Genomic DNA, 15,185 nt, shown 5'->3' on the forward strand with positions numbered 1-15,185 from the left:
GAGCAGAGAGCAGAGCAGGCAGACTGATGAAACACACTGCTGAGGGGAGCAGCCAGTGCAACAGGAGAGGTCTGCGCGCCATGTGGGACCCTCACCCAGTGGCCGGGGATAGAACCAGCGTTGCAGAGGATGTGGCAGCTCTGCAACCCAGCGCTCAACCGCTGCGCCACCAGGGAGGTCCCAAAAATTATCTTAATTATCCACCAGCTGACAACTCCTTCTCTTCTGCTGAAAGCAAGAATTGGAAAATATTTGATTTAGAAAAAGATTTATTGGGCCTCCCTGGTGGCGCAGGCAGTTGGGCACAGCTCTGTGAAGCTGTCTGCAGCCTCTGCAGTGCTGGTTCAATCCCCCGAGCAACACACATGGCGCAGCAGACCTCTCCTGTCTCACTTGCTGTTCCCCTCAGCAGTGTATTTCGGTCATTCTACCTGTTCTGTTCTCCACTCTGTCCTTGGTGAATCCTCTCACCCTCCTGCACATCTGGCCTGTACGCCGGATCTTGTACAAATAAAATAAATCTTAAAAAAAAAAAGATCTGTTACTCAGAGTCATTCACTTTCTTAAAAAATATTTTTAATTTTTCCTTTGTTTGCTAACCTAGAAGTTTTCACAAACTAGGCACACAAATGGTAAGATTCAGAATGAGTAATGGCTGAAACTTTTTGCCAAGTGGGAGAAGAATAATGGAGAAAGGGGACACACTGTTTATTACTATATTCTCAGACAGATCACCTTTTGGAAAGATGACATACAGAAATCAAGAATCTAGACAGTTTTCCCAGTTTAAATACTATTATCTGCATTACAGAGGCTTATCTATCTGCCTCCTCCTGCACCAAATTAGTGGAATTATCGAAATTTTAAATAGAGTTAAAAGAGAGAAAACTGAGGGCAATATATGACTTAATGTCCTTCATATTAAAAGTTGGTCAAATCAGGGCCTCCCTGGTGGCGCAGGGGTTAAGACGTAACCTATGAATCTGCCCAAAGCCATTGAAGCACGAGTTCAATCCCCTGACCAAGGAGCTACCCACATGGTGCAGCAGACCTCTCCTGACTCACCCGCCACTCCCCTCAGCAGTGTACTTCAGTCAATCTGCTGGTTCTGTTCTCCACTCTGTCTCTGGTGAATACTCTCACCTCACCCCCCACACACACCTCTGGCCTGTACCCCAGTTCTTGTATGCATAAATAAATAAATCTTTAAAAAACTAAAAGTTGGTCAAATCAGTAAAAAATAAGTATAAAAATATGTAAGCATGTAAGTCTAAAAAGAAATGCTAAATGGTATTAATTATGAAAAAATAGTGAACCTCTGTAACAATCAAAGAAATTCAAATTAAAACAGCAATGTAATATTTATTTCTTATCAGATTTGCAAATATTATTTTCCATTCTTTTTAGTTTGGCAAGGATGGCTAAAAACAGGCACTCTCACTCATCTCAGCGGAAGTGTACAAAGGTCACAGACTTTCTGGAAGGCAATTTGGCTAAGCACATCAAAAGCCCTGAAAATGTTCATCTCTTTGATCTTTTCATTTTGCTTCTCTGACTGTATCCTCCAAAAACAATGTGGAAAATGCTCTGAAATATAGGCATAAGGATGTCCAATACAGTGTTTTTATAATAACCAAAAGTAGGGGGAAAACTAAATGTAAATAATAGATTGAAGTAGATAAATAGCTAGTATTTTACGAATATGTGTTTATTGGTTTTACAGTGTAGGTATATATGTAAACAATGGTCATCTATACAGTGGGATTATAGGTGAGTTTATTTGTGTCTCTGCTTTCTAATTTTTCTAGAAAGAATATGAATTACCTGTATAAAATTCAACTAATTACAAGGCAAAAATGCCCCTCCATGGGCTGTTGAAAGTGATGAGTAGAGGAGACAGACATGTTAGTAATTACCTACATTAATCATGCTTCCAGAGAGCAGAGAAGAGCTTGATTCGACCTGGAACTGAGCTTTAAAGGATGACATTGCAAGGGAACGAAGTCAGAAAGCTAAGAGACTATCAGATTTAAAAAAAAAAAGGAAAAAGAACTTACTGTGCTGGTAAACTACATGCAATTTGGGCATGGCAGGAAGGGCAAGCTATGTGGAAGGACTTGAAGTAAAAGCAAGATAACTTTTACTCCACCACTGAGCTATACCCCCAAGATGGCAAAGATTTTTGAAGGTCATGTTAAATCATCCTGTCAGAGAAGAGTCAAAATATGAACATCCAGAAAAGGCAAAACAAATGGTAACAGAAGAGTGGTGAAGGGTCTAGAAGGGGAGATAAGGCACCTTTCTGTGGGTGCTGAAGATTTCCTACATAGTGATCTGAATAGCAGTTACATGGCAAACACAGACGCTGGAACCTACTTAGCTTACTGTGTGTTACTCCTCATGAAAAGGAAAGTTTTTTTTAGCAAGAAAGTATGATAACTAAGCTGTGTTTTGGAAAGCTCACTCTTGGAAGCAGCCGGGGAGACTGACTGAAGGATGCTGGGGCAGGCATTCTGGCACATCAAAGGCACATTCCAGGACAAAAGACAGTCAAGTCTTTAACAGAGTTGGAGGCAGCAAAACAGTAAGGCAGACTTTTGAGAAAAGGACCTGACAAGACTTTATGAGTGTGACTGTTAAGAGGGAAGGAGAAATTGGAAATGTTTCTATATTGGTGAAGGAGCTGGTTGATATAGGAAAAGAAAACACAGCTTTACAGAGAAAAGTATGGTAAGTTTGAGGTGCCTGTGGATCCCCCAACTGCCGAACAGGAACAATCATCTACACTGATTAGATGCCAGGTCCTCTTCTGAGTACTTTACATATATTAAAATTCATTTAACTATGCAAAGACCTCATGAAGTAGGCACTCACTCTTATCACCCCATTTTACAGATGAAGGAACAGAGGCACGGAGAGGTTAAGTGACTTGTCCAGGATCACTTTAGAGTTCATACTCTTAAGTGATCGCTGAGATACAGCCAATATATTACTGGACTCTGGCTGTTGGGAAAGTGAAGCTTTTTAGTGCTTTACAATATACTACAATGCCTATATTTTTTAAAGAGCCAATTTAAAGGTGAAGTTGAAGATAAAAATAACTTTATATCCTACCGTTTTCTATTAAAAGAGCTCACAAATACAAAGAAAGTAAGCAAACTCCATGCACAAGCTGTCTCCAGGTTCCAAGCAAAGGAGAAAGCAAGCGATCCAAAGGTTCAATGATCGCTCCAGCAGGCGATCCAAGGGTTCAATGAAACACTCCTCTTTTGTAGTCATCTTCTTTTGCCTCTCTTTGTTCTGAACTGTTGCCTTTCCAAATGATGGGGAAATTTAGTATGATTGCCTCCCTCTCTTTTGTGTCATTCCTTCTAAGAAAACTAAACACTGTGGCCCTCCCAGCACCCCATAAGAGAGCCAAAGAAAAGGGCAGGAGCAACGAGCCTGAGAAATACTGACACTGCATTCATTCCACGCATCCATGCTGAAGAGGAGCAACTATCAGAGGAAGAAGGGAAGATCCCATGTAAAAGGCTCTTCTTTGAGATCACGCAAGCAAGAGACATCTCCTGGAAAGATTTTGAACTTAGAGAAGCCCTGCCCTTAATGCAACTTCCCAAACTTAAGGCAAAAGGGCACATCTTGATCTCTCTCAAATTTAAACATGGGATTAGGAGGCAAGGATAAGAGGGAGAAGGATAGGCCCAGTGTGGGTAGAAAAAGTCCAAGGGAATATATTACTGCTGACCTCTTATCTAGGAATTCTCCTCTTGTCTAGGAATCCCAGCAAAATGGAAAAAGCCAGATATAACAGGTAAATTCTAGTCAACCAGTTGAGAACCCTCACCAATTCTTATCCATCTTCAAAAGAACCCTGGCATTCAGCATCTTGCCTGTTACAAGGTAAACATTCAACAAGTGAATGCAAAAGTAAGTGCATAGTCTGAGGCGACAGTTTATGGATGGAGTGATATAAACTTTGAGACTGAAAGACCTTAATGTGAAATGGAACCAAATGTTAACTTTCTATTAACAACATCTGATGCTACATGATCAAAAGATTAAAGCTTCAGTACTCAACACTGAATCTGGTATTCAGCAGGTCCTGCTTAGTAAGTATTTGTTGAATGTTAAATGATCCAGGATTTTTTCTGCAACTCAAACTTTCTGATCTAGTATGAGATATTATTTAAAGGTCTATGTTCTTACTTTCATACTGACTTTTAAAGTTTTTCCCTTAGAGATAGAAAAAAGATTCCTGGGGATGGAAAAAAACTTTTAAAATACCATACCCTATACCAAATCACTGCCCTGATGTAGGCTATATCAACTTAGTCTCATCAGCTCTGGTTGAAAACTTATGTGAAGGACATGGGCTTTAGCACAATCCAGCCAGCCAGAGCAATTGTGGGCCAAGGAGGCAGATTTTCCTTCATTGGCCTCTTGAGGCCTGGAAGAACAGAGCCAGGTTGGGATCTCTGGGGCCTAAGTCTCTAGCCACCAGGCAGCTCTTCTGAAAGAGGTTCAGGCCCTGTCTTGGAAAACGCACCCACGGCTCCATCTACCTCTCCCGCCCATTTCCATCACTACCAATATAGTCCTGTCTTCTATCCCTTGTGTCCTAACCTGACCCAGGTTTTTCAGAGGAATTGTGAAAATGTCATTAACAGTCATATGCAGAAGTAAGACAAAATACCAAGTCTTTGGGTTTCTTATTCCCAAACTCTCTTGGAAATCTAGGTATGCACGATTGACCAGAGAATTATATGTCATCTTCAAAAACTACCGCAAACTTCCAAAAACAAAATCAACACAAACTGAAGTGTTTCCAGGCCCCCATCTATGATAATATTTGGATTTTTCCAAGGGTCTCTAACTCCTCCAAGACTCCTCAATTCCAATCTGTTTTTTAAACTACTGATTATATGTCGCCTTCATTGGGGGAAAAAAAAAATGACATAACAATATGTAAAACATTTCACATTCCTCCCTGTCATTCTAAATTTAAAGTCTTGATGATGACATTCAAGATACTACAGGATCTGGTCCTCACTTCACACAGTATACTATGTCTCCCATGGACCCCTTTTATAAACCTGCTGACTCAATCAGGACAGTGAGAATTCCATTCCAATTTCTAAACCACAAAAGCCAGCATTTTTTCTTCTTCTGGGTCTTTGCTCATGCTATTTCTAGTCACTTCTCTTGTAGAGAAGGAAAGAGCACTGATGTAGGAATCAAAATACTTGGATTCCAGACATGATTCTGACATAAATTAGTTCTATACCTCTGGACAAGTCCTCTGCCTCTCTGAGCTCAGTTTCCCCATCTGTAAGCAGATAGATTGACCTAGATCATCATAATAGTTTCTCCAATTAAGAAAAAATTACTCTTCTCTTCACCATCTTTCATCCTCCCTGGCAGCCGCGGCCATGAAGGCTGAGCTGTGCAGTTTCAGTGGGTACAAGAGCTACCCCGGACAAGAGAGGCACTACGCCAGGACCGATGGGAAGGCTTTCCAGTTTCTTAATGCAAAATGTGAATCAGCATTCCTTTCCCAGAGGAATCCTCGGCAAATAAAATGGACTGGCCTCTACAGAAGAAAGCACAAAAAGGGACAGTCAGAAGAAATTCAAAAGAAAAGAACCTGCCATGCAGTCAAATTCCAGAGGGCCATCACTGGTGCATCACTTGCTGATATCATGGCCAAGAGGAATCAGAAGCCTAAAGTTAGAAAGGCTCAACGAGAACAAGCTATCAGGGTTGCCAAGGAAGCAAAGAAGGCTAAGCAAGCATCTAAAAAGACAGCAATGGCTGCTGCTAAGGCTCCCACAAAGGCAGCACCTAAGCAAAAGATTGTGAAGCCTGTGAAAGTTTCTGCACCCCAAGTTGGTGGAAAACGCTAAGTTGACAAGATTGGAATTTTAAAATAAACAGATATCTCTCTATGACTTAAAAAAAAAGAAAAGAAAAAAAAAGAAATTTACTCTATTTTTGCTACATGCCCAGACAAATCCATTCTCTCTTTCTAAGGAGAGAATGACTCCATGGAGATTACTTTTCTCTAAGCCATCCAGCCCATACTCTTCTCTCCCTTCTCCGAATTCCTATGTCTGGAATCCAAAACAGATTACACAGTGCATTCATTCAAAATTTTCTGAGCTTCTCCTTGGCCAGATATGACAAAGTCTTGGTAATAAAGCTGAGAACCAAACCTGTATATATCACAGGCATATCCCTTTGCTGTCCCATACTTTGTCTCTGGTGAATCCTCTCACCTTCCCACACCTCTGGCCTGTACCCCAGTTCTTGTATGCACAAATAAATCTTTTTTTAAAAAAAAACATGAAAATCAAATGCAAATGACACCATTTATTCATTTAACAAATATTTAAAGAAAACTTTCCAAGCACTGTTCTAAAAAGTAAAGATACCAGTAAACAGACGGACCAACTCCCTAACCTCATAGAGTTTATTTACTTGGGAAGGCAGACAGGAAAAACACACAAATATGCAATATAACTTTAGGAAGAAAAACAAAGCAGGGATTAAAGATTGACTGAGGATGGCCAGAGAAAGCCTGCTTGACAAGGTGTATTTTAGCCAAAAACTGAATGAAATAAGGACACAAACTAGCAATATTCAGAGAAAGCAGCCTCCCAGGTGCAAGGCCAAGAGACAGAAGAGCTGTGGTGGAAGGCAAAGAGCAGATGGGAGGGCTATGGGTGCAAGCACATAGGACTTGGTAGTAAATTTGGGTTCTATTTCTGCATGTGATAGGAGGGTTTCATATAAGGGTTAAAGTAGGGGAAGAACAAAACACTGGTTACTATTTGGAGAAGAGACTGGGAAGGGACATGAGTAGAGGAATGAGGACCAGCTAGAAGGCTATAGAGAAACAGTTAAGGCCTTGGCATCTAGCTTCCAACTATCTGGTCCACATCCTGGCTTTTTAGTTTATGATCTTGTGACCTCAAGAAAGTTTGCGTCTCTGCACCTCAGATTCCATGTCTTTAACATTACCCGCATCATAAAGTCATCTGGGAGACTAAACAAGTGTGGGTGAAGCCCTTAGGACAGAGTCTGCCAAGAGTAAGCACTCCCTGAATGCTAATACTTCAAAGTCATGGCATCACTTAAGAAGAGCGCAGACAGTGAAGACAGGCTGAAGCTGAGCCCTGGGGCACTCCATCATCTCCAAAGGCCTCCATTCAACCCAAGATTTGCCAAAAGCTTGCATCCCCTAACCTTTATCTGGGCACCCAGGCTCCTGAATATATGTCACAATTTAAAGCTTGTAACTTAATACTTATTATAGGTCTTTCAGCAACTATATATGTTCAAAGTTCAGGTTATTTCTTTTTTACATAACTGTCTTGTATACCCAGTACTATCCTTAGTTAGCATAAAGTTAGACACATGGTTGGGTGTTCACACTCACTCGCTAGTAGGGCTGTGTCATGTAAATGTAAAAAATAAAAAGTTAATGTAATGCACTATGCTTTCCCTTAAGGAAAAAAATCATCATCTTGTTCTTCATGGAATGACATGGATTATAAGATATCCTCAGTACCGTCTCATCAGCCAACCATCAGAGACAACTAGCAGAGAGAGTCACATTGACCAAGGAGACAACACCTACCATGCTATTTTCCCCTCTTATTTTCCATCTTTATGCTTGTGTATAAATTTTTCTGTCTCTTTGTTCCTGAAGATTTGTCTAAGTGTAAAAGTGTCTCATATCTAGCAACATGTCACAGTCAACCTCCACTCCAGTCCTGTGGTCCTAAAAGAATCTAGATCCTGAAACCAGAGCATCCCTAAGAAAACAACAGCATTAAAACTTAGGAGTTATAACTTAGGTTATAAAACTTATAACCCCAATACATATCCAGATGGTCCTCTAGGAAGGTTCTTCCACCAATGCACAGGCATCACACGCCCTCACTTTAGTTACTATGAGTATTTATAAAATGACCTCCAGCAGTAAGAGTTTCCAACAGAACAAAGGTCCAAGTCAACCTGGGGGGGATGGGAGAGGGGGGGATGTGTTCAATTTTTTCATGTCTTTACTCAGTTTCCTTCTGTTTTTCTTCCCTGCCTTACCCACCTACCTCCATACACTTCTAGCCCTGATGATAAGCCACCAAAAAAAATAATGTTGAACTTTCAGGATTGGCTCTTGCTGTGGCTTCAACCAAGAATGAGACTCATATCTGAGATCTACCCCTGGGCCTCCAGGGACCAGTTCCCAGTACATGGGAACTATATAGGTGGCTTGAATATGGGCAGAGCTTGAGTACATGAGACTGCTCACAAAATGACTACTTATGAGAGTTTTTAAATGCTCCATCAGAAATAAGACAGAAAGTGGACTCTGCCTCTGTCCATCTCCCCTGACTCTGTTATCACTTTAAGTATAAACACATGGGCCCTAAATACTATTCTAATTGGAGACAGTAACAGTCAATATACAGATACGGAAAAAATTAGCAAAACAAAGTCCTCACAACTGACATCTCTGATTGATTAGACATTAAGGGTTCAAGTGAACATTCTCACCTTAAATCCTTTTTCCATGTTCTTCCTAACCTGATAGCACTAAATATTCATTTGTAAGCTTCTCTTCTTTTCCAGGTCTCTACATACAGACTCGAGTATCCACCAAGAAGTAAAAGAAGCTTTGATTGCCCTCCCACACTAGAACACAACTTTTTTTTTTAAGACTTTTTATTTATTTATGCATATAAGAACTGGGATAAAGGACAGAGGTATGGGAGGTGAGAAGATTCACCAGAGATCGAGTAGGGAACAGAACAGGCAGATAGACCGAAGTACACTGCTGAGGGGAGCAGCGAGCCAGTCAGGAGAGGTCTGCTGCACCATGTGGGTAGCTCCCTGGCCGGGGATCGAACTAGCACTGCAGAAGCTGTGGACAGTTTCACAGTGCTATGCTCAACCCCTTGAGCCACCAGGGAGGCCCGAACACAACTTTTGAGAATCCTTCCAGTTCCTTTGAGTCCCAGTGTCAGGATCACTCTGGTTTGTGTAGAAACCTTCTGTATCTATGAACCTAGAATGCACCCCTGGTTCAAATGGCAAGGCCAGGCTTTCAGGAAGAACTTCTCTAGGTAGTCCTTACTAGGAACCACTGGACACTCTAATGCAGCGGATATCATACTAAGTGGGGTTCCAGGCAATAGCAAATATAATCTAACAACTAAGCAAAAATAACATCCCCACATGTTGAGCCTCCTTATCAGGGGCCATCTCAGTGTTGAGAGCAGAAGCCAGAGTAATGTATAAACAGTCACTTCCCAACAGCAGTAAGTGAATCAAAAAGTATGTGGCACCCACATCCAAAAATAATTCCCATCTAATTTCTTATCTTTATATGCTCACTGATTCATCAAACACCTAATATCAAATATGTTCACTAAAGAAAAGTAATGAGAACAAACAGATGCTTGAAAGCACTGTGCAGTGCTTTCTCCACAATGAATATTTAAGAAATGTTGAATACAAGAAAACATGTGAATGGTAGTAAAGTGGAACGCTTCTTTGGAGAGCAGTGTCTGAAAAAAACAACCCAAGACACCAACTCCTTGATCAGAGGTATTTTCTACTCACTCCAGTTTGGCTCCAGTAAAAGCAGGAGGAGGAGGAAAATCCATAAATATATTCAAACTTATCCTTAGCTAAATTAACATTGTGATCTCAATATCACATTAAAGAAAGACAAAAAATTACAAACACTGGTACTTTCCCACTCAAAGTATTTTCCCGACATACTCTAGTCACTGTGGCCCTTTACTTTTTTTTTTAAAGATTTATTTATTTATTTATACAAGCACTGGGTACAGTCAGAAGTGCAGGAGGGTGAGAGAATTCACCAGAGCCAGAGCAGGGAGCAGAAAGGCAGAAGGCCCGAAGTACACTGCCGAGGGAAGCAGCGGGCGGCAGGAGAGGTCTGCACACCATGTGGGACCCTCCTCCAGTGGTCGGGGATTGAACTGGCGCTGCAGAGGCTGCGGGCAGCTTTGCAGCCTAGTGCTCAACAGCTGCACCACCGAGGAGGCCCCACTGTGGCTCTTTAAAAAGAGTTTTCTTTCTTATACTTTTAACAAAGAATGAATATTTGCTTGTGGTTCCTAATTTTCAACCTAAGCGAATGATTCCAACACTTCTGGATAGGTCTTAATGGAGCTACTAGTCTGTTACCTTTTGTGCAGTCTTGCAAAGGATGGATTCTTGGGAAAAATGTTTTTGATGATAATTTTTTTAAAGATCATCTCCAGAGTTTATACTCATACTGATGGGAAGGGGATAACACAATTTATCTCCCTTCCATCTGACAGCTCTTATTGCCAACATATCTAATATTGACTTCCTGCATAAACACAAAGCAACAAGTATAATCATAGGTCTAAAAAGAAGACTTATAAAGAAAAATAGAGAAAGCTCAGCTTGTTAGCCAGAGAAAGGGAAGAAATGGGTACAAACGGAAAAATCCACACATTTGGTAACTGCCATCAGGGTCCAGGAAACATTTTTTCATTCTGCGAACATCTGTGTGTTGAAGGACAAGAAAACAGTAAAAATAAGAAACACCAAAAAAAATTTAGACTAAACACAAGAAGGTAATCTGTGATCATTAGTCTAGAAAGCTCAGAAAATGCTTCTTAGAAAGGCTGTGAAATCTCTTGAGACAGAGAGCAAATCTCTTGAGAAAGATTTAAGAATATCTGGCAGTGGAATGAGTTAAAACAAATGGTGCAACTATACTAGGAGATTATAACTGAGTATCAAAAGGATTATTCCAGTACTATTTTTCTACATTTTTAGCTATCTTAGAAAACCTAAATCACTCTTTTAATAAATTATAAAAGTGACAGATGCTTACTAAATATAAAAACATTAGCAACTGTGTAAGTAAGCAATGAGCCAAAAATGAAACCAAACATCTCTGACATTTAAATACAAGCATTGCCAAAGTCTCTTTTTGAGACCCCAACTCTCAAAGCTACCCTCAAGAGCATTCTCACAGGAACTCATTCCAAAAGATAACCTGTCAACTAACAAAGAGCTTTGCCATTCTCTGAAAGAAACCCTAGATGGTTTTCCTTTATGATTTATAAACAGACTACAGATAAATCAAAATGGCTTTTAAGCAATAAAAGATACAAAACAGTAGAATCAGAAATCAGGATGTCTTCTGATCCTAGGGAATTACCATGATCTTAGAAGAATCAGAAAAACTGAGCTAATACATCCCTCTGACATCAAATTCCAGAAACTTCTAAAAAAAAAAAAAATAGCAAGGCTGCTACTTTAACCTCTATCTCTGGACTCTAAATCCCCTATACTGTGAGGTCACATTTATCAGAGGTTCAAAACTCTGAACTGAGTCAGTCCTGACACATTTAGAGGTGTGGGTGGGAATTTCACATATCAAAGACCTATTCAATAGAGTAAGCTGTCTAGTTAAGGGTTCTTAAAGGTAAAAAATGGGTAGGGAAAACAGATTATATTTTGGTTTGGCTTTTTTTTTTTTTTTTTTTTATTTTACAAAAAACACGGCTGGCTCTAGCATTAATTAAAATAAAGCTTTTCTAGTTAACAAACTGAATTTTTCTGCCTGCAGCTGCTCTTTTATGTGCAATCTCCTGCTACCTGATATTCCTTGGCCTAAGAACCATGTCTTCAGAGCATTAACGAATTCAGAGGAAAAGATCTAGAGGGTGCAGAAGGAAGAGCAAGAAATCTAGATTGTTTTCAGAGTGGGAGACAATTCCACTAAAGTGGCTCCACCCACTGCTGCCCTTCCTGAGCCCATTATCAGCACAGAATCAAGGGCCTGGCTATAAACTTGGGTATTCAATGGCTCTGTTAGCTCTCTAGCTGTATTTATGAACAACACAATTAACCCACAAGACAAGAAGAGGTAGGAAGAGCTTTGTCTGTCTCTAAATCCTGGTTTGCATATTCCTTCTAAATTCCCACAGTAACTCCAAAGGCATCCTCTTGCTCCATTAAAAAAAGAAAGAAAGAAAGAAATGTATATTTTTATCTCACTTGGTCCTATTACGTTATGAAAATAGAGTTTTAAAATTTATCATTTTTAAGAAACAAGGAAATGGCAGGGGGAGATGATGATATATCATTTGAAATAAGATCTTTAGGACAGAGGACTGGTTTGGAAGCTCAATGTTGCCACTTAGTAGAGGTGCTTTTTTCTTTTTTTTTCCAAAGATTTATTTATTTATGCATACAAGGACTGGGATGTAGGCCATAGGTCCTGGGGGGTGGAGAAGATTCACCAGAGACATAGTGGAGAACAGAACAGGCAGATCTACTGAAATACACTGCTGAGGGGAGCAGCCAGCAAGACAGCTGCAGTGGCTGGCAATAGCTTGATAGCACTGTGTCTTTAACCCCTGGGCCATGAGGGAGGCCCCATTAGTAGAGGTCCTTAAGCAAATTAAAATTTTTGGAAAATTTAAACTTTCCCAAAAGCAGTACAAAAAGATGTGGGGAACATAAAGGATAACACAGTCCTATAACTCCAAATACCTACTCCATCTGAGGGTCACCTACCTGGTCACACTGCTCTTTTCTATGGCGAGTGCAACTAGTTTTAACCCAGTGAACCAAGTTATTGAAGGGTGGGTAAATGAGCAGTAATTTAAATGCCCAGATATATTGACCATATTCGCTTTTTTTTATTTTATCTTCCTGATTAGGAACTGCACCTTCCACATTACCTATGATGAGCACATCACATTCTAAAACACTATTTCGCTCATCATTGCTTTCCGAAAATATCTTTAAAAGCTAGACAATGCCTATAGGATAAAGTTTCAGCTCTTGAGAGCCAGAATTCTGATCAAGGCCAACTTCAACTAAAGCTACCTTTGCCCACTGTGGAAGGCAGCTGGGGCAGCACAAGCTTTAGAGTCAAACAACCCACAGTTGGAATGCCAGCTCTATCACTTACTACTCATGTCATCTTGAGGACATTACTTATCTTTCTGATCTTTTGTCTTTAAAACAGGAATTCCCTCATCCTTAAAACTAGAATACTTCACAATACTAGAGGATGAAAGAGCAAGCAAGACACAGGCATAAGATGCCCAGTAAATATTACTCTTCTCTCTAGTTCCAATTCAAACAGTCTGCTCTCTTCTTTTGAAAAAAATCCCTAGCAATTCCCCACTAGTTTCTCAACCACACTTTGCTTCAAGGCTCAACAGAAGTCTCTTCTCTTTTAAAAACCTAGACTAGCTCATAATCGTTTCCTTCTCTGAACTTCTATAATTTTTATATTCTAAGTCAATCAATCTGAAGTTTTTACTTTTATGTGTCAGTCATCTTTTCTCCAGTGAGTCCACAAATTCAAGAGCAATGTTTTTTCACTAAATATCAAGCCAATCACAACCTAAGCATTCAATAAAAAATGCTTTGACAATAAAGTTACCTTGGAGTTGGCTACCAAAAATGGGTGCCTCTCTGGCCCAGTTAGAGTTAGTTACAACTTCCCATACACACTTGAACGAACCTCCCCTATATCTAGGGGAGTTTCTCCAAGAGTAATATTTACCAGGTAAATGAAAAGGAAGCCTAAATCTATGTAGTCACAGGGAAACTTCCTGCCAAGCCAGCAGAGTTCATGAAGCTTTTACTTCATGCATTCAACATTTCTCCTTGAGTTCCTGCTTCCTTCTGTCCTTAAGTCATCAGGGAAGACAAACCTAAGCAATCTGGTCTCCACCTTTTATTAGTTTTATGGAACCTAGAATATTTCTGCTCCTTTAGAAACCTCTGTTTTTGAAAAAACCCATCAATGAAGGGATTTACCTTCCAAAGATATTGGTTAAAGAAAAAAAGAAAGAATGCAGTCACTTGGGTTTTCACCTGTGGCCCTATCCTAAGATGACTAGTTGAAGCCTGTGCATATAAGAGATAGCTCAAATAATCTTGCGACTACATATTGACCTCTTCACCATTCCCAAGATCTTACTATCCAAACAGCAGAAACACCTGCAGGGGGATAAAAGCAAAAGCTGGACTAAGGCAGCATAAAAGGAAATTCTCTCCCTTAGTAAAGAAGTTGTTTTATTAATAGTCAAGTAATTATAAACCATTTCATATAAAGTTCTCAGGAAAATGCATAATCTCTCTTTAGAAACATTTGAAAACGTTCAGTCTTGAACGCTATTAAATTCTTGGATAAGGCAGCATAAAGTCTGGCAAAGGAGTATTGCTTAAGTCTTGGGTCACTTAAATTTATCTTTAATACTTAGTGCACTTCGGAATAAGGGCAAAAAAGACAAAGGTAATCATTCACCAATAAACCGCTTAACTTGTAGAAGTGATAGAATGCAAAGTTAATTTTCCTTTGTTTGAGGGGTGTGTGTGTGTGTGTGTGTGAGAGAGAGAGAGAGAGAGAGAGAGAGAGAGAGAGAGAGAGAGAGAGAGAGAGACGAGCGACTGGCTGGCTTTAAGGAGCCTGCATGTAAACTACAACAGCTCCAGGTAAGAGCTCAACAGCTTCTGCAGAGCAGCTTGGGCGCGTCTAACCCACCAGGCATCTGCCCATTCTGCGGGCCGCGGGACTGCGGTCCCCTCCTGGTAGACCGCGGCTTTCACTTCCCAGACCCTAGGATGTTCCCCACCCCCAACCGCACGGCCCCAGCCAAGCCGGAAAGCCGAGTCTGCAACGACCGCCCGGAGAGCAGTCCCCACGAGTCCTCAGGAGCCGCCCCTGGCCGCCCTGCTCCCCCGCGCCCTCAGAGGACCCCACGGTCGGGCGCGGGGGATGCAAACACTCACCCCGCTAGCGCACCACCGGGTCCAGGGAGTGGTGAATAGCGGGAAAAGGCTAGGGCTGCAACGCGGGGCAGGGCGCGGCAGAGCCCAGCCGGAACCCGCGCCCCTCCTGCTCGCCACCGTGCCGGGAGCAAGGACCCTGGGGCATCAGGCCACCTCCGGGTGGGCAGGGAAAGCCCGGGCTGTGGCCCAGACGCACTTACCTCTGCACTCGCCAGCCAGGCTGGGTGCTCGCACTGATGGGGGCTTGCCTGGAGCCTCACAGCCCGAAGGAGGAGCTGTTCCCACAGAGAGGGCGGGCGTCGGGAAGGCATCCGCACCCGGGGCTGCTGCCGGGCTGGGGGAAGAGAAGGGAG

The 15,185-nt window shown here is 41.3% G+C and overlaps 2 protein-coding genes across 7 annotated transcripts in view; one reads left to right on the top strand and one right to left on the bottom strand.

The window, feature by feature from the left end:
- Window positions 1-15,185, bottom strand: part of DENND2B (DENN domain containing 2B) — a 174,289-nt gene that overhangs the window by 127,895 nt on the left and 31,209 nt on the right. For 5 of the 6 annotated variants that reach the window (XM_054699356.1, XM_054699354.1, XM_054699363.1 and 2 more), the window contains one exon: window positions 15,033-15,166. The exons of the other annotated variant lie outside the window; for it this stretch is intronic. The gene's annotated coding sequence lies outside the window, so the exon portion shown is untranslated. The remainder of the gene's footprint in view (window positions 1-15,032; window positions 15,167-15,185) is intronic. 6 annotated transcript variants of the gene reach the window in all.
- LOC119255450 (60S ribosomal protein L24-like) lies at window positions 5,424-5,946 on the top strand. Its single transcript, XM_037522630.2, has one exon. It carries the CDS (start codon window positions 5,433-5,435, stop codon window positions 5,904-5,906), a length of 474 nt encoding a protein of 157 aa, XP_037378527.1. The 5' UTR covers window positions 5,424-5,432; the 3' UTR covers window positions 5,907-5,946.

Source organism: Talpa occidentalis, unplaced genomic scaffold (genome assembly GCF_014898055.3).
Source record: "Talpa occidentalis isolate TD23 unplaced genomic scaffold, MPIMG_talOcc4v2.1 talOcc4.3, whole genome shotgun sequence".
Classification (NCBI taxonomy): domain Eukaryota; kingdom Metazoa; phylum Chordata; class Mammalia; order Eulipotyphla; family Talpidae; genus Talpa; species Talpa occidentalis.